The sequence below is a fragment of the Calidris pugnax genome, unplaced genomic scaffold (assembly GCF_001431845.1).
Source record: "Calidris pugnax isolate Ruff unplaced genomic scaffold, ASM143184v1 scaffold207, whole genome shotgun sequence".
NCBI classification, from domain to species: domain Eukaryota; kingdom Metazoa; phylum Chordata; class Aves; order Charadriiformes; family Scolopacidae; genus Calidris; species Calidris pugnax.
The window spans coordinates 1,337,546-1,356,413 of record NW_015090931.1 but is presented as its reverse complement, the minus strand read 5'-3'; the positions used below and the strand labels follow the sequence as shown (position 1 = coordinate 1,356,413).

Sequence of the window (18,868 nt, the reverse complement as noted above, 5' to 3'; positions counted from 1 at the left end):
CAGTAGGCACCAGCTGTAATTCACATCACTGAAAGAGTGATTTTACTGGTACTCCTCCACTGCCAGCCACGACCCAGTTAAACTTGGCCAGAGGAAGGGGCTTTAGAGCAGAGAAGCTCAACCAGCTACCCCCGGTAAGGGATGGGTGGGTGAAGTGAGGAGGAAATCCCCACCAGCAGCCCCAGGAAAGCGTCTTCTGCGGGGCCCTACTTATCACAGCCCTCTTTCCCAAAGTGCAAGATCACCTTCTTCACACAGCTCCTCTCTGAAACCAGGAGTGACACCACCGTCCTCGGGTGTTGGATGTGCCAGGCCAGTTCCCCCTGCGGAGCGACTGATGTCCTGCAGATGCTAGAAAAGTAGATCTTGTCACGAGAGCTGCTCGGCCTCTCCCAGGGCCTCTAAGCTCACAGACGAGCAGAGACAGAGGTGCTCAAGCCCCCTTTACTATCCCCGCTTCCCTTCAGCTTGAGCTTTAGCAAAAGGCCAAGACAGAGGGAAAGGCACAAGCCCTGGCCCCTAAACACGGGAGTGCAAACAGCATGGGGCTGGCTCCCACCACCCCACCAAATGAGCTGTGGGGCGGGAGAGGGCTCTTACCTCTCAGGCTGCAGCTCGCCCACAGGTTGCACCTGAAAGGGAAAGGCTCTGCACTTGAGTCCCAGAGCTGCCAGGGCTTTCCAGAGCCAGCAGCTCTAGGAAGGCACTGCTGCTGCTGCTGCTGCTTCTTTGGGTCATGGCCTGGCATGCTGGCAATTTACCCAGCCACTGTCAGCCATGCTCCTCTGGGGGCTTCCTGTCCCACAACAACAGTCACTGACCTCTGGCATCTCCTTTGCCCACAGCTTCCACACAGGCCATGAGGTTCCGCAGTAGGCACCAGCTGTAATTCACATCACCAAAAGAGTGGTTTTACTGCCGTGTCTCATGATCCCCACACTCACACTGTCATACCAGGGTGGCAAGAGGGTTGCTGAGAGGTTCGCTCCCTGCTGCAGGGAGGACCAACACCCCACTCCATGCACAAGCTGCGCGAGAGCCACCTCTCTATCCCTCCCTCTGCACGGCACTGACGAGGAGTCCCACTGCAAGGGACTTGAAGCTCCGTTTCATGCTTGAAGCTCCGCTTCCCAAGCAATGCCCAGCTCTGGCCCTGGCTCTTGCCATCTCCGCTTCCTCCAGCACACCTCTGAGCAGGGGCTACCAGAGCAGCAGCTGCACAGCAGCACCGGAGCTGGGCCTGTCCCCAGGGTGGGCTTGCAACAGGGCACTTGTTTCCATCAAGGAAGAGAAAGGCCTTCTCCAGCCTCCCCTGCACAGCTGCACAGGCAGTTCTCTCCCGCTGCCTCTGCCTCTTTGCCTTTCCCTCACACGCTCCCTCAGCACGCCAGCCAGGCTACTACTGGCTGTGCTTCCTAAAGCTGTGTGGGTCTGCAGCGGCCCTCTGCCATGCTGGCATCTGCGTGTAGGCAGCTCCCTGAGCTGAGGAAGTGGGACGTTGGAAGGTCCCCACCGGTGTTGCAGCGCCTCTCCCTCCCCTCACACTGAAGCTTGCACCCTGCTGGTCCCTGCTACTGCATGCAGCGGGCCAATACTCACCAAAAGCAGCTGTGAGGATGAGGCACAGGATCATAAGGATCTTCTGGGTGGTGCCTCTCCTGAAAAGAGGGAGTCCCAGTGTTACCAGCGTGCAGGGTCTGGGCCAGAGCTCTGTATGAGCACGTGTTCACTTGCAGGCTAAGCAGCACCAATGCTGCAGGTCAGCTGAGGACAGAAAGCAGACAGACCAGCCCCTTTTAAAAGGACCTGTCTGCACCCTTCAATACGGTAGGCAGAACTTGCCAAAAAAAATAAAGGGTTCTGAGATCACCTTCAGAGAGTGAAAATGATCTGGGGAACGAGGCATAGCTAGCAGTGGAGATGGACCACCTCTTGTATGGGGGTGTTTCCACAACACTGGGCAGAGCAGCAAGTATTTACTGCTCCTCTGGCAGCCCAGCTACAGCCCTGTGTGGTGGTGTGCTCTCCCTGTTTTTCCATCCCATCAGTTGCAGTAAGTTGCACCTGGACTTGCGGGGATGGCTGGCAACACAGCCAAAACACTGTGAGAATATGACTATAGGTCAATTATCTTACTGTATCAATAGTGGACAGCCCACACGCTCTTCTACAGGCGGTAGCTGCAGGTGAGCAATGGCAGAACACACAAGTATGCAAGTGTGAAATCACCTGGGAAGAAGGAGCATTTAAGAATGCCAGCAATCAGATAACCTACCTAGTAGAGAGGTGGACAGAGTCAAGAGTTGTAGCAAAACCAGTCAAGTCTCTCTAAAGTCACTGGCTTCATACCTTGAAGGATTTACCATGTTCTAGTTCATCACCTGACCGTTCCCATGCCTTTTATTTTGATGAATTTCTGATCTTTTAGAGCAACTGCTAAGACAAAAATGTCCTTGGAAATAAGTAGGTCTACTCAGAAAGAGCTTCGATTTTCTAGGGTAGACTTTTAACGCAGCAAAGGATAGTGAGGATAGACAGAATTTAAATACATGACTACAAGACTCTTGTAGTCTGAGGCGCCTAATAATACTCACCAGTCGTGGTTTTGACCAAGTTGACCAACCAGAACGACAGATGGCCCCTCCCCACCCCCCCCCCAAGGAGAAGAGAGGAGAGGAAGAGGGGGATAAAAAAACTATGAGTTTAGAAAAAGGCTAAACTACTTTAATAAAAATATAAATAAATAATGAAATAGGAAAAAAAGGAAAGGAAAAAAAATTAAAATAAAATACAAATGTATACAGTATATACAAACCCGTATCAAGCTCCCAGGATGACGATCACGTCACCGGCCGGCGCAGGGGAAAGTCCCAGGCCAGACTCGGTGATGGACAGGAGCCAGATTCCAGATCTGGAGTCAGGAATGCTTGGATTGGGATCAAAGGCAGATGAACACACAGGGTCCTCCTTGGAGGTCGGCCATTGAAGGAAGAGAGCTGACCCTTTGATCCCTCAGCTTTTATACTGAGCATGATGCGGATGGGATGGAATACCCTGTTGGTCAGTTTTGGGTCACCTGTCCTGTCCGTTCCTCCCCACAGGTGTGACCCCTCTACGCTTTTCCGCTTCCGACCCTCCAACGGGGCAAATAACAAATTTACCTGACCTTGGTTGTTATAGCAATAAGTATAAACAAGGGCCTCTCTGCACACCATTCCTTGGTATAATCAGGTCCTATCACTGTGAGAGTGAACAGTTTCTGAACAATATGCTGTTAATTTCAGAGTTTAGTTAGTCAGAAGAGGCCTAGCTCAAAAAGTAGAATTACTGAACAGAAAATTAGTTCTGTTTTACCTCAAACCAGGACAACCACAATAGTCGTGAAAAGCAATACGTGCTTTTCCCAAGCTGGGCATACTTGGGCTGACAGACTTGGCAGCAGCTTCTGCTTCTGCACTAAATTCCATGCCCTAGAATTAAACAAGGTTGAAATCCCCTGGTAAAATTACTGCCTAGGAACACGTTCAAGGGGACCCAAGCACAGCAAATTCCGTGCTGGTTAAAGAAGCGCAATTCCATTGTCTTTTGTGAACTACTTATGCGTGTCCAACAGCACTTGCACAGGGCAGGCTCCTAAAAAGTGTCTCACTGTCAAACCTAAGTTGCAAAGTGTAACGGTTCACTAGTACAAAAGCCAATAAACTAGGACTCTTTATAAGAGACCTATTTGGTCTTTAGCCCCATGTGGGGGAGGAGAGCAAGCTGGTCATTTCAAGAGCAAAGCTGACGCTGTGCACGCTGAGATTTAAGCTTCTCTTGGGACTCCAAGGGAAAGGAGGATATACTGGCACCATTGTGCAGACTTGCAGCACCCTACAGAACCCCGAAACATTCTGGCAGAGTTCAGACACCCTGACAGGGTAATGAGAGTGAAAGATGAACTGCTCGTGTAATGAATTGAGTCAAGGATCTTGGCTTGTGGTGGGGAAAATCAGGCGGAAGAACTGATGATTGTGATGCTTATTTTAGCTTTGATATTACAGAATCCATCTACAAACTACATTCTAGCCTGGGCAGAAGGAGGCTGAGGGGAGGCCTTATTGCTCTCTACAGCTACCTCAAAGGAGGTTGTAGCCAGGTGGGTGTCGGGCATTTCTCCCAATTAACAAATGACAGGAAATTAAGAAGAGGCAACGGTGTCAAGTTGCACCAGGGGAGGTTTAGATTGGATAGGAGGAAAAATTTCTTCACCAAACTGGTTGTCAAGTGCTGGAACAGGCTGTCCAGGGAAGTGGCTGAGCGACCATCTCTGGACGCATTTAAAAGGTGGGTAGATGTGGCATGTAGCGACATGGTTTACTGGTGGGCTCAGCTGGACTCAATGATCCTACAGGTCTTTTCCAACCTCAGTGATTCTGTTCCACAATTCTAACCTATGGTGAGCAGCACAAATTTCCTCATCTGAGACGCATCTGTTCCTTTGCTTCAACAAGACAATTTTACCGTTTTTGTTTTAAGCGTGCATTAGAAAACCATGTTTCCTATCACATGAGCAAAAATAAATTTCTCTATGGCCCTTTCAAGAATTTTTACTCTATATAGCAGAATTAAGGACATAGAGCAGGAACGGGGAGGCAGAGGATAATACTCTAATAGATAAGCCTCTTGCAGCAAGTCCATGTTTCTGCACCAGTTTGATTTTAAATCACAACAAATGTTAAAATGATGTTCAGAACCCTGGGAAGCAACACTGATGTGTCCCAGGTACTTTAACAGCAGAAGATGAAACCCGGACCTGAACAGCATACTGCTGTTAAGTATACTCCTAAGTAAGTCAGAGGCTCTAGAAGTCTAATACTGTTCACAAGAAAAATAAGATACACAAAGTGTGTCTAGAATATATCCTTTATTAAGTCTGTGTAAATTTTAATACATGATTGAATTTCTACATCATTTTCTCGGTTTAAGCACTTCCTGGTATTTTCCAACAACCCCGTTAATTGCACCTTTATGATGTACAGTCAGTACTTAGGAAATATTGCATATTTATCTATGAACTTAGAAAAATAACATGCGAGGGAAATTGTTACCATGATATTGATAAAAAAAAAAAAGAGATAGGTAAAACAGTCAATCCCCTTTTAGTGTGTTATGGCTTTGCACCAAATATCAGGTGTCAAAACAAACAGTTGAAGATACTTATTGTTAAAGGCACTTACTGTTCTTCAAATACACTTTCAAATTTAGTTCTATTGCATTAAGAAGTGTATCTCTAGGATCATACTTTCGTAACACAGCAGAACAGTCCAAAAAGGCAGCATTAATGAGAAGGAAAAAAGGATTTTACGTTAAAATATGAAAATGCCAAGAATTAACACAAACTTTCAGGATTTGGTCCTTATAAAACAGGCAACAGCATTCAGGCAATAGTGATTTCTTTTCTTAAACGCTAACAAAATAATATCCCCAAAAATGAACTCTTCCAGTTCCAGCGTATAGATATGTCTAAGTTCAGTAGTGTATGTACCCTCTATCAGCTTCCCCAGTAAAAATACATCTTTTCAAGACTAACTACTGCTCCACTTTGGCTGGGAAGGAAGAAAACTCCAAAGAGCGTTATGCACATACTAGCAAGCCTACAGTTCTGTGTCCCTGTATCTGGATGGCTGTCCATAATACCCCTTCTTAGAGTGGTCTGATAGCTGCCGACGGTACTCCTCTTCTTCTTCTGCATCACTGCCATAACTGCCACGGTTATCTAGGTAAGGTCTAATAGGAGGTTTCTGGGGTTCTGGAGGTCTGGAGCTAACACATCAAGACAGAGAAAGAGAGAGAGAGATAATGTTTACTTCTATTCTGAAGAGCCGAAAAATAATTACACTTAGTATTGGCTTTATGGCCCTATACAACCTAGAAAGGTGCGTGGAGCAAATTAAACCCCTTCTAGTCCATAAACAGTTGCATGCCCACGCCACACCTATTTGGAGAGGCATCTTAATTCCGTGTTCAGATTTGATCTACTCAACCTACCTGGAAAACTGCCAAACTTAAAATTATTAAACACCTCCACCCCGACATTAAGAGCTTTACGGCACTTTATTCCCTGAGCACAGAGGTTTTCAGCCATTGCTGCTACCCAAACTGACATTTTCCTCAATTATTTTTGCACCAGATTCTTTCTATGTCCGCTTCTTCTTTTGCATCGCCAGTTTCCTGTCTCAAAGTCTGAAGACTTCCTATGTGACATTTTTAAAATTGATAGCCTTCTCTCCTCACTCAAGGCTCTTACTAGGACTCTTATCCTTAAAAGTGGGCAGAAATAGCCCACACTTTTTCTATATTGTGCTGCTACCCATCTAATGTGACTTTAAGCAGATACATAGAAATAAAATCTGCCAAGGGCAGATATTTCCTCAGTTTCAAGCGCAAGATGTTATCCTCCTTCCATGTCGCCCCAGTGCTTAAACATTAGCTCTAGGCAAATCATTATCATTCCTGTAAAAAGGCGACAGCACTGATTTCTGTATGTAAGCAAACGTTCTGCATATGTCATTAAAGATTACTTTTCACTACATCTAAAAAGCTTGCAAGGCTATATAAAAGAAGTATGCTTTTCTGAACCCACCAAGAAAACCTGGAAATAATCACTTCATGTTTTCCATTCTTCCATTTTACATTATATGCTATGACATCAAAGAATTTGATTTACCAGGAAAAAAAGTCCCATTTCTATTGCTATCACTAAGAGGCAAGAAAACCTTCAAGTCCTAAAAAGCAGAAAACAAACTCCATCACACAGTGTCTTAGCTCTTGCGTAGGCAACTGATCAAGTCATAGAAATATGCAGTGTGTAGGGTAAGATGACACAATGGTCAACCAGTCCAGAAGTCACTGAATTTTAACGAAAGACTGCTACTTTCATGAGACTGGATGGGTGACCTCAGGCAAGTTTCATCCTCAGTTTCCCTACCCACACAATACATCTGTGACAGAATAAGCATGTAAGTAATTGTTATTAAGTAATTAAAACAGCAGTTATTGTTAGGGTAGACTAACCATCATCAAGTATCTAGCACAGAAAGAATGGACATAAAAATACATGAATACAGAAAAGCTTCCAAGTAATACAGATTGGGGAAAAAGCCTGGCTCTGCAAGTAATTCCGTGGAAGAATATAGCGATTCTTCCTGGGTAACTCAAATAATATGAATGAACTAAAAGAAGAAAATATCCTGAAAAACAAGAAGAGTTCCTGGAATTTTGCCCCACCCTTCATCTTTGAAGCACAACAAGAAGGAAGGGTTACTTGTATGAATAAAAACCAGCAAGATCACTTTTCCTCCTGCTGGTGAAGTAAACAATGAATACAGAATGCTTTAACCTGGATACACCTTACCTCATAGGCTGCGGCCAGCTCTGTTCAGATTTCTGTGTTTTGACAGGGACAGCATAAATATCCGGGTGCTTCTGGGCTATTTCAAGCTTTAAAAGAAAGTAGGAGAAAATAATGGTTCTTTTAAAGTCTATCCGTTAGAGATCCTATAGACTATAGATCTAGCAGGTCACAGTTACATCTGAAACAACGCACAAAAGGGTAACTGATCTTATTCATATTCCTACAATTATATAATCTTTTGCTAGAGTAGTAATTCAAAGTGCACATGAAAACAATGCATTGCCAAAGGCAACAGAAGTCAGCTTTCTATAGTTATAAAAGGAAGCCTTACAATACATCCTCTTTTTACACCCAAATCCACACAATGGTACGTCTGTATGTGTGGTTTCCCAAACTTCTCCCTCCAGAAGCAACACAACACAAGGTCATGATTTTCATTGTCAGGATGCAGGCTGTTCTATATGCTGGAAAGCACAGCAGTGCAAGAATGCATCTCTTCATACCCTGGCATTCTGGGCCTCTTGTAGCTCTTGCATTCTCTGTAACCTCGCCTTGTGATCCATCTCCTCAAATATTTTGACTTTCCTCAGTACAGATTTTGGAGTATTTTCTTGTTCGCTTCCTTCCTCTTCCAGCTTTGACTCCTCCTCCTCCTCTGCAGGTGGAACTGCTGGCTGAGAGGTTCTCAGGATGGGACGCCCAAAGGCAGGTTTCACAGAAACAGGTGGTGGTGCAGCTTTAGCTGACACAGTTGAAGTCTCACTGCTGAGAGCAACGTTACTTGATTTGGAGTCATAGTTCTTGGGGAAGTCATACAGATCCTCTTTGTTTTGTAACTTTCCCTGGAAGTATAAAACACGCAAACAAAGTTTAAATCGGCAACTTCATAACTTTCATTTCAAACAAAGGCTTTAATATGTAATTAATCATTTTGCCTAGGTATTTAACAGTGTTAGTCTTCATCCAAGCAGTACTGGAAAGGTATTTGAACTGCTGCACCATTTCCGCCATATGCTTATACACTACACATCAACCTATAGAAGACTAGCTGGTTTTGTGCTTCGTGATAATAGCCATCAGATACGCTTTTACTGTGTTATCCAGTGTTTGCTCTTGCTGAGCTAAAGAATTTCACTGAATTTCACTGAATTTCTAGAGTTGGAAGGGACCATAGAGATCATCTAGTCCAACTCCCCTGCTGAAGCAGGATTGCCTAGAGCTAGAGCATGTTACTCAGGACTGCATCCAGGCGGGTTTTGAAAATCTCCAAAGAAGGGGACTCCACAACCTCCCTGGGCAGCCTGTTCCAGGGTTCCGTCACCCTCACCGTGAAGAAGGTTCTCCTCATATTTGAGTGGAACCTCTTATGTTCCAACTTGTGCCCGTTGCCCCTCGTCCTCTCGGTGGGAACCACTGAAAAGAGTCTGGCTCCCTCCTCCTTCAACCCTCCCTTGAGATACTTGTAGGCGTAAGAAGTGCCTCTCAATTTGTTAGCAGACACAAAAAGAAGTCTACTTTCTTGTTCCCCATAGAGATCACATGTACTTGAAGAGAACTGAACTGTAATCCTTAGAGTTTTCTCTCTGCTTGATCTTTCAACACCTTCAGTCATTCTTTCTCTCTCCACAGTTACAATGTTTTCTAGTCTCTGATCATCCCTATTACTCTTCCTTCCTGGAGAGTTCTCCAGAAAGAGGAACTTTGAATTCAGATTTGTTTAAACAAGTTTACCTTGGGTGGTTCAGGCTTGAATGCTGGAGGTGGACTCGGTTCTCTAAGGATCTCTCTGCTACCAGCTTTTCTCAACTGAGACCTTGGTTCTGGACTAAATTTTTTTAAACTCTGTGAAAGAAAATAAGAGATAAAAATCACTGCAGTATCCAGTAACTCAATCATTTTTCTCTCTCTCAAGTTTATTATTTTGGGAACAGTAAGGAGGAGTCAAATGACTACTAACAAGCTGACCACAATCACTGCAGATGTAATTGCAAAGTTCAAGATGATGAGACAGCATGAGGAGACCTATAGAGTCAGGCAGTAAAGCAGAGCTATTATTATTTTTGCTCTACACAATGTAGCTCTAAAACACTATCAGAGGTAAGATAAAGCTGCAGTTTAAAAAAAATCTAATTTTTAAGCCACGAATACAGGGCTTTCAGAAAGACCAAAGTACAGTCTTGTTGAATATCCAGTCATCTCACCTCCTCATGATGCACAGGTTCAGAGGACCGGCTAACAGATGAAATCCTTGGCTCGTCCAAGGGCTCATCAAGTTCATTGTCAGTGTATGCACCTCCTTCTCCATCTGTATCCTCTAGGTCACTGATCAGCCGACTATCACAACTCAAATAATCAGCACCCATTGCAGTAAGGTAAGACATGCGATCGTCTGCATCATCTTCCATGCCGTCCATCTAGAGAAAAGTCAGTAAGAATTAAGAGAAGAAAATTAAATCTATAAGAATTAGTCTAGTTAGGTCTCAACAACAACTCCAAGAATAACTTTGCAGAACTGAAAGAAAGACTAAATCAGAGTCATAAAAGAAAGTCCTGTAAGAGCTTATCCCTCCTCACCATTCTCCCTTAGCCATAGCATTAGTGATGAAAGCTCCAAAGTAGGAGAAAAAGAACAATACTAAGTAATTTTTTGTTACCAAGAAAGTCATCAACTGACTACCTGTCTAACCTATCCATCATTGGGAAGAAAAATTTTCAATAATTTTTATTGACATCTGTATACCTTAGTACAGTATGGACTGACTGCTTACCTTTCCTTCTGATACCCATACTGCTTCTCCTTGCTGTTGCTGAATTGTGTCTTTCAGACTACCATACCAGCTGTCGTTGGCTGAATTCAAATTGATGGTGGCTGCAAAAATTGAAGGAAACAGTATATATACACAGCAAGTGCAATGTGATCCTTTATCCAGTCTTTGCTGTTTAACACTTTTTTGGTTTAGTTATGTGAGAATGTTAAACAGCTGTTTCATTTAGATTATTGACAGAAGCATGGTATTTTTATTTTATTGTTTGTCAACTCCTCAAGCTTAATAAATCACTTATCCTTTAATGACAGTATGCCGATTCACCGTTTCTTTTGTATTTGAACTTGGTGGAACAAGGAACTTTGAAAAAAGTCAAAGAAGGGATCACTCATGACCACACTTTTAGACTTTTCTAGTTAACAGCCTGCACAAGCTAATATGCAGAGTCGTAAGTAGATGTCTCAAGGCTCACATAATCACATTCACTACTCTCTTGGTAAGCAGGTTAGACACACATTCTTCCTTACCTGTAAAGAGGTAGGAACAAGTTTTCTTCAGCTTGTTTGCCTGCTCATAAAGTTTTCTTGAGCTCTTGTTTGATGTGGAACATAGCCTTTGCCTCATGGTTTTCACACCCTGCTTACTGTCTGGGTTAAAGAAGACCACAATTGGAAACCACTGGGTATAATTTAGCAGGTCCACTGCTTTAGGAGTCACATCCAACAGAGCATGTTTATCCTGTTAACAAGAAAGCCCAGTCAGTGTGTTGCTTGTTGGGTACAAGAGGAGGTGGCTGTAACGCGGTATCCTAGGAAAACCAGGACATTTCTGTCCAAATAAGACCACAACTTGTTCGATTCTCCCCCCTACCCCCCAAGTTATATCGCATACAGAAGCCACAACAGGTCACCTTTTTCTCTCAGCTCCATTTTTCTGAACAGTTTTGGGCTGGATGTCAGATTCTTATGTTAACTAACTCTCTTGTTAAGTAAAATGCACCGATTACACTTTTTTTTTTTTTTTTTTTTTTTAAATCGGCAGTGAAAGTTAACCAGCTTTTGTCTGTACCTACCATAGCTATTCTGGGTGCTATCTGTGAGCTTTTATTTACATTTACTAGCTGAGGCAAATCTCACTTTTTTCATTCAATATATTCCTTCTTAGCTACTTCTTCATTTTCAAATGCACGCTTCAGTGAGGCCTGAGCTCTGAACAGGGTTCTGTGTAACACTGTAATCCCTTTGGCATTGATTTTATTGGCTTCAGGGCAACAGGCAAAAAGAACATACTCCGCAGTTTTAAGTTTTTTAAGCTTCTTGATTACCACCTATTTACTTGATCTCTAACCAGTATTATGAAAAGACTCAGTGCAGTCTCAGTAGATGCTACTTAGCTATCATAGTCACTTCAGTTCAACAGTAGTAACTCTGAAGCTAAAATCTTAAGTTTCTGATGACAGTATGAGCAAGTAGAGCACTGCGTGACAGAAAAGCCTCCATGGCAATTTCAGAAAGCATACAGTAAAACACAGATGCCCCTCTGTTCAAATTTAGAAAGGATACAGGAAGGAGAATTTAGTTTCTAATATCAGCTTCACCCTCCCATGTGGAGGAAGGCTATCAAAATTATAAAAATTGTTGTTGAACAAGCCCTATCACTAAGCCATGTCTGCTTATTGCAGAAATAGATGCCATGAAGAGTTGAAGACTCTCCAAGTCTTAGAAGCAAACAAATCAAACAACATGCCTTTGAATGCAAGCAATTTTCACAGAGAAATACTCTACCTGCTCAATGATTTGCCTCACAGTGTTCAAGCGCACTACTCCAGTTGACTTCTCTGAACCTGCATCTCTGGGTTCCGTCTCTGCAAAGACAACATTTTAGCTTTTAGTGGCTGGGCAGCTGTGATTATTAAGTAACCCGTTCTCTCCACTCAGGATGATAAGGAAGCTAGGAGGACAACTTACTTGCTGTCTGGTACAGGTGAGGTAAATCATTTGACAACTTCTCCATAGCGACATCTGCAATAGGGCCAAATATCACCACGGGTCTCTTAAAGCCAGCTGAAATAAAAATATTTGGAGAAAAGATAAGTCTGAGAAGTCTGATTTTATACATAAGTGAAGTGGCACAGACAAGATCCTCAATCACTATGCAAGGTTATGAGTAAGTTGAAGATATTAAAAAGCGTATTTTAAAAATTTTATTTCTCTAAAGTTTTTGCAACAGCGTAACTCATACAGAAAGCTATTTTTATAAGCTGAGAAAGCAAAAGAGATTGTTTTGTAACAGAGATTGTTGTGTAACAGCTTCCTTATTCTTTCTAATTAAGATATATGGAGAGGATTCTATATTCTGAAAACATATAGCACATCTTTAGTAATCCTTCCATCCAGCAGAATACCATGAACCCTGACCCAGAGGGTTTTGTGTGAATAAAGATAAGAATGTTACATCAGCTGCAGGGCAGCTTGAAGAAGCAACAAAATGCAAAATTCTGTTACGCTTGTCAAAACAAGTGCAAACACAGACTTCAGAAGTTAATGGGGGAATGCCATCCTATTGCTATGTCTTCATCTTGACCTCTGGAACCTGCTTTAAAATACTTTTTACTATTTGTTTTGTTCCACAGCATTGTCATGTATGAATACCCAGAAAATTATCTTGATTTGCTCCACATCACTAGTAACATAGCTAGTTTATAGTCATGGAGATGGACCACATCAACCTTAATTACATTTGGACAATCTGTTGGAGATACTTGGGTTTTATTTGCTGTCAAGGTAATGTTAAAGTGGTATTTATGAGCAAGCTGAAGATTGTGATTGATCTCAGGCATATGGTTTGTACTTTCAGAGCTAGCCAAGGCGAAGCTGAGGAAACAAGAAAACCCTGCTTGTTTCTTCCTTTTTTCATTTTAAACCTTGAAATTGGCACATGCAATTTGGAGGCAATGGAGAACAGCAGCAGTTTAAAACATAGAATCATAGAATCATAGAATTTTCCAGGCTGGAAGGGACCTCCAAAGGTCATCTAGTCCGACCTCACCGCAGTCAGCAGGGACACCCCCAACTAGACCAGGTTGCCCAGGGCCTCGTCGAGCCTCTCCTTGAATATCTCCAGGGATGGGGCCTCAACCACCTCCCTGGGCAACCTGTTCCAGTGCTCCACTACCCTCACAGTAAAGAACCCCCTTCTAATCTCCAATCTAAATCTGTTCCCCTCCAGCTTGAAGCCATTGCCCCTCGTCCTGTCACTACAGGCCTTTCTAAACAGGCTCTCCCCAGCCTTCCTGTAGGCTCCCTTCAGGTACTGGAAGGCTGCTATTAGGTCTCCCCGGAGCCTCCTCTTCTCCAGGCTGAACAACCCCAGCTCCTTCAGCCTGTCCTTGTAGCAGAGGTGCTCCATCCCCTTGATCATCCTTGTGGCCCTGCTCTGGACCCTCTCCATCAGGTCCATGTCCTTCTTGTATTGAGGGCTCCAGACCTGCACACAATACTCCAGGTGAGGTCTCACCAGAGCAGAGTAAAGTGGCAGAATCACCTCTCTGGACCTGCTGGCAATGCTTCTTTTGATGCAGCCCAGGATGCGATTGGCCTTCTGGGCTGCAGCTGCACACTGCCTGCTCATGTCCAGCTTCTCGTCCACCAGCACCCCCAAGTCCCTTTCCTCAGGGCTGCTTTCCAATACCTCACCCCCTAGTTTGTATTGGTGGCGAGGATTGTTCCGGCCCAGGTGCAGAACCTTGCACTTGCTCTTGTTGAACCTCATGAGGTTCACCTGGGCCCACCTCTCCAGCCTGTCCAGGTCCCTTTGGATGACATCCCGTCCCTCTAGTGTATCGACAACACCACACAGCTTGGTATCATCCGCAAACTTGCTGATGGTGCCTTTAATCTCCCTGTCTATATCATTGATAAAAATGTTAAACAGCACCGGTCCCAGCACGGACCCTTGAGGAACACCACTTGTGACTGGTCTCCATCTGGACTTTGAGCCATTGAGTACTACCCTCTGGATGCGACCATCCAGCCAGTTCCTTATCCACTGAACAGTCCACCCATCAAATCCGTACCTTTTTTCTTAGAGTAGTTAACAGCATCCGGAAATTTGCATTCTGAGAAAAATGTCATCCCTTTCTCTTGCTCAAATTTTACATTGAGCTTAGTTAGCTGACCAAACATTTGGATGCTAAACCAGCCAACAATAAATGGGCAGCAGTCTCACTTACCCTCACGCAACTGGACTCGCTCATATGCTGGGAATTTTGTGCTCACAGATACAATAGCTGTTAAGTCTTCACGACTCTTCCTCAGATTCTTCTTTGCTCCAGATCGCTGGCCACGTGTTCTCCAGAAGTCTGCCCTATCACTTGAGCCATCTTTTTGAGCATTTTGAACACTGGCCATCTGCTCAGCTCTGACAGAGAAAGCACAGAATTCATTTGTACAGAGTCAAAGAGGGCAAAGGCACTTTCACTGAAGAACAATGGATTTTCAATTTACAACAGGTAATTTGCCAGACAGCCATGAATGGAGGAAAGAATAGAGAAGTCCAGGTTCTTTTGCCTTGGAGCAAACAATGTCAGAACAATGCTCTGACTCACCATTGCTGGGCAGCAAAGTAATAACTCACACAACCATAGGAAAAAAAAACCAGAACACAACTGCAAAGAGGTGTTGAGGAGCACAACTCAGAAATGAAGGACTAAGAAACTACTGTCACTATTCTCTTCTCATTAGGCCTTGTAAGTTAAGTCACTACAGCACAGAAACAAAGGCCGGTTTGGTCAGATCAATTAACAGAGAGGAGAGGATGTACTAAAAAGGAAAGGGGCAAGCGAGTCAGCAAAGAAGCATATTTCAGGAACTTCCGCACAATGCAATTGTGAGCTTTTTTCCCTCAATCATAAAATTACAACAACATGCAAGAACTTAAAAGCTGCAGCCTAAAAATACCCTGATTTTTTTGCTGATGAATTTTAATACTTTTACTCATTATGCACATTTAAACACTTACTATCTCACATGAATTTTGACTAGGAAAGCATACTTAAGCAAAACACATTGCTGTGGTTCACTTGGTATTTCATACAAAAATAAGGACTATGGCTACCAAGAAATACTAGCCTTGGAATAAATTTTTGAAACATTTCTGTAGGGATACACAAAAGAAATTCAAACACTGAAGTTCTTTTAAGAGACTCACCATCAAAGTACTCTTGCACACATGATCATAGACCAGTTGGGGTTGGGACGTTTGAAGGTCATGTAGTCCAACCTCCTTGCAATAAGCAGGGACACCTTCAAACACATTATGTCGCTCAGAGCCCCATCCAACCTGATGGTGAATGTTTCCAGGGATAGGGCATCTACCATCTCTCTGGGCAACCTGCTCCAGTTTCACCACCCTCAGCATAAAAAATTTCTTCCTTATATCTAGTCTAAATCTACCCTCTGTTAGTTTAAAACTACTACCCCTTATCGTATTGCAACAGGCCCTGCTAAAATGTTTGTCTTCATCTTTCTTATAAGCCCCTGTTAAGTACTAAAAGGCTGCAATAAGGTCTCCCTGGAGCCTTCTTTTCTCCAGGCTGAACAGCCTCAACTCTCTCAGCCTTTCTTCATAGGGGAGGTGTTCCATACCCCCTCATTTTTGTGGCCCTCCTCTGAACCCACTCCAGCAGGTCCCCGTATGGACCCCTGAGAGACCCATACCCATCAGACCCACGTCTCTCCGATTTAGAGAGAAGGATGTTGTGGGGGACCCAAGTCAAAGGTCCTGCAGAGGTCCAGAAAGATGACATCTGTAGCTCTTCCCTTGTCCACTGATAGTCACTCCATCATAGAAGTTTACTGAGTTGGTCAGCAGGACTTGCCCTTGATCATAAGCTTCCTAAGGTGTAGGTTTTTTTTTTTTGTTTAGTTTGGTTTCATTTGGGATAGATGGAAAGGGGGGAGAAGAAGGGGTGGAAATGGTAAAAAATTAAATAATCAAAAATAGGACCTTCCACCCATTTTCTGGAAAAGGAACTGAAGCAGCTAGTGTCAAAGTTTGGTTGAATGCTGGGACAGGAATTCTGGGTCTGTGTTGCAAATACCTGATCTAGTATGTTGGTAACACCATCCTCTCTCATCTTCTTCTCACATAATCCCACGGTTCTAAAATCTACAGTTTTACAGGCACAATTGTTATGAAAGTGAAGATAAGACAAATTTATTCATTCTTGAAAGGTGAAGAAAAAATAAAAGGAATAAAGGTACAACATAGGAAGAAGAAAAAGCATTTGGGAAAAAAAAAATATCTTACTTCTAACAATGGGTAGGAAGACAGGATGCCACCTTACCTGCTCTTATTTGGAATGAGGCCCTTTTCCAGTTCGTTTCCAATTCTCACGGCCAGCCAGCTTCCCAGTTTGCCATCATACAGTGTATCAACTACTCTAAAGATCTCGCCTCTGGTGAATGCTAAGCTCTGTGGTGACTCTTTTTCACACTCAAAGTGGCTCCTGATGAAGAATGAATCTCCTCTGCCACAGGCCATGATGTTTCTGTAAACTAAAACAGGAACTCCCCTTTAGTTTGTATAATTTTACACTTGAAAGGAAGATTAAACTGTTATTCTAGAGAATTCTTCCCCTCTGCTCAAAAATCTGTACAGAGGAAAGTCAAAATATTTGACTGCAAAAAACAGCCTTTACGTCCATTGTCCTATACATACATTATCAAGAGTGTTCTATACTTGTACACATACAGCCCATACAGCTCTGTGTACCTTCCAGCTTGTCATGGTTTCAGCTGGGGTACAGTTAACTTTTTTACTAGCAACTGGTATAGTGCTATGTTTTGGACTTGGGATGAGAAATATTTTTGATAGCATACTGGTGGTTTTTTTAGTTATTGCTGAGCTCTCAAAGCCTTTTCTGCTCCTTACACTGCCCTGCCAGCGACGGCTGGGAGTAGACACAGCCCAGACAGCTGACCCCAACAGACCAAAGTGCTATTCCATGCCATGTGGCATCAGGCTCAGTATGTAAAGCTGGGGGAAAGAAGGAGGAAGGGAGGGACACTGGGAGTTACAGTGTTTGTCTTCCCAAGTAACTGTTAACACATGATGGAGCCCTGCTTTCCTGGAGACTGCTGAGCACCCGCCCACTGGTGGGAAGCAGTGAATGAATTCCTTGTTTTGCTTTTTTTTTTTTTTTTTTTGGCTTTGCTTTGCTTGCATATGTGGCTTTTGTTTTACCTATGAAACTATCTTTATCTTAACCCAGGAGCTTTTTCTCACTCTTTTGATTCTCTCCCCCATCCAAACTGGGGGGAGTGAGCGAGTAGCTGTGTGGTCCCAGCTGCCAGCTGGGGTTAAACTATCACACACCCTCCCAAAGCAAAAGGCAGGTATGGTACTTCAATATCACACCAGGCTGTGTCTCCAACAAGCAAGCAAGTGGCTTTTCTTGCTCCTGAACTGTTCATCAATAAAACTGTCCATTTGCTGCTATCTGACTGAATCCCTTATGACCGTCAAGGCACAGCAGAAGAGGAGTACTAACAGCAGATCTTGGGCCTGCTGGTACAAACAGAAAAGCAGAAGGAACAAGAAGTACATGGCCACTCTTCAGGATTAAGAAGAGATACTGTTTGCTAGTAACGAAAGAGATGGAGAAGTGCTCTGAAAAAACACATCACACATGCACATCTGCATGACTCTTGTGGTATGGAATACAGCTACCTTCTAAACTACTGAAAAGGAGGGTAACTAAAAAGCTATCAAGAATAAGCACAAGAGAGATTAACTATGGTTTCACTGGAAAAAAAGAGCTTAAAAGCTTCATGAATGTATACAGATCGTGTTGAAAGCACCTACCTTCATATTTGCTTTGAGCCAAAATTGTCACTGTTTCACCTTTGGGAATTTCTAAGAGATACAAAACAGCATCTTCCCGAACAATGCCTCTGAAGTCTTGAGTGTTTACCTATGTACCAAAAAAAAAAATAAAAATCAACATCTGAAAAAAATCAACAATAAAAGGAATAACCAAAAATTTTTGTTTCATCTGAAAAATCCTAAATATTCTCTTTCCTTATTATATTATTTTTTTTTAAAGTCAATATGGATGTCTGTTGCCATAAGAAATATTTTATTCCAGCCATTAGCAGTAATCTTTCTGAAATAACAGGGTCCTGAATGTGCACTGCTGGATTTCTTCTTCTACTTTAACAGACTCCAAGAGGCCTTAAAAATCAAGGTTATCACAAGAGAAAACAGGCAGAAGAGAAATTAGATTAGCCTCCTATTCAAATTTTCAGGAAAAAAGGGAGAGTGTAAGAAGACAAAATGGCATAGATGATACAATTCAGCAACTGGAAAAATAAATAACCATTACACAAGGAAACTGGAAAAAGAAGAAAGAAGAAAAACATACTGGCCTCAATTTTTTTGCTCATTCAAGACTAGCATTGTACAGAAAGTTTGTTCTCCCATCTTTGTTCATTTTTCTTGATTAACATTTCAGAATATTCTAGGTTGGAAGGGACCTTAAAGATCATCTTGTCCAACTGTCAACCTAACTGACAAAAATAGACACCCACACAACAAACAAGGAGCATCATCACTAAACCATACCTCCCAGCACTTCATCAACCCGTCTTTTGAACACCTCCAGGGATGGTGCCTCAACCACCTCCCTGGGCAGCCCATTCCAATG

At 43.1% G+C, this 18,868-nt stretch overlaps 1 protein-coding gene across 4 annotated transcripts in view; it reads right to left on the bottom strand.

The window, feature by feature from the left end:
• Positions 1 to 4,889: 4,889 nt before the first annotated feature.
• TJP2 (tight junction protein 2) overlaps positions 4,890 to 18,868 on the bottom strand; it is a 74,331-nt gene continuing 60,352 nt past the window's right edge. For 3 of the 4 annotated variants that reach the window (XM_014951648.1, XM_014951647.1, XM_014951649.1), the window contains 12 exons: positions 18,028 to 18,136; positions 16,508 to 16,718; positions 14,393 to 14,580; positions 12,129 to 12,224; positions 11,946 to 12,025; positions 10,689 to 10,899; positions 10,165 to 10,265; positions 9,598 to 9,810; positions 9,128 to 9,238; positions 7,900 to 8,238; positions 7,397 to 7,482; positions 5,637 to 5,805 (listed from right to left, as the gene is read on the bottom strand). In XM_014951648.1, the coding sequence (XP_014807134.1) occupies positions 5,637 to 5,805; positions 7,397 to 7,482; positions 7,900 to 8,238; positions 9,128 to 9,238; positions 9,598 to 9,810; positions 10,165 to 10,265; positions 10,689 to 10,899; positions 11,946 to 12,025; positions 12,129 to 12,224; positions 14,393 to 14,580; positions 16,508 to 16,718; positions 18,028 to 18,136 (1,914 nt within the window). Of the gene's footprint in view, positions 5,806 to 7,396; positions 7,483 to 7,899; positions 8,239 to 9,127; positions 9,239 to 9,597; positions 9,811 to 10,164; positions 10,266 to 10,688; positions 10,900 to 11,945; positions 12,026 to 12,128; positions 12,225 to 14,392; positions 14,581 to 16,507; positions 16,719 to 18,027; positions 18,137 to 18,868 lie in introns of all 4 variants that reach the window. The other variant, XM_014951646.1, reaches the window with a different exon arrangement.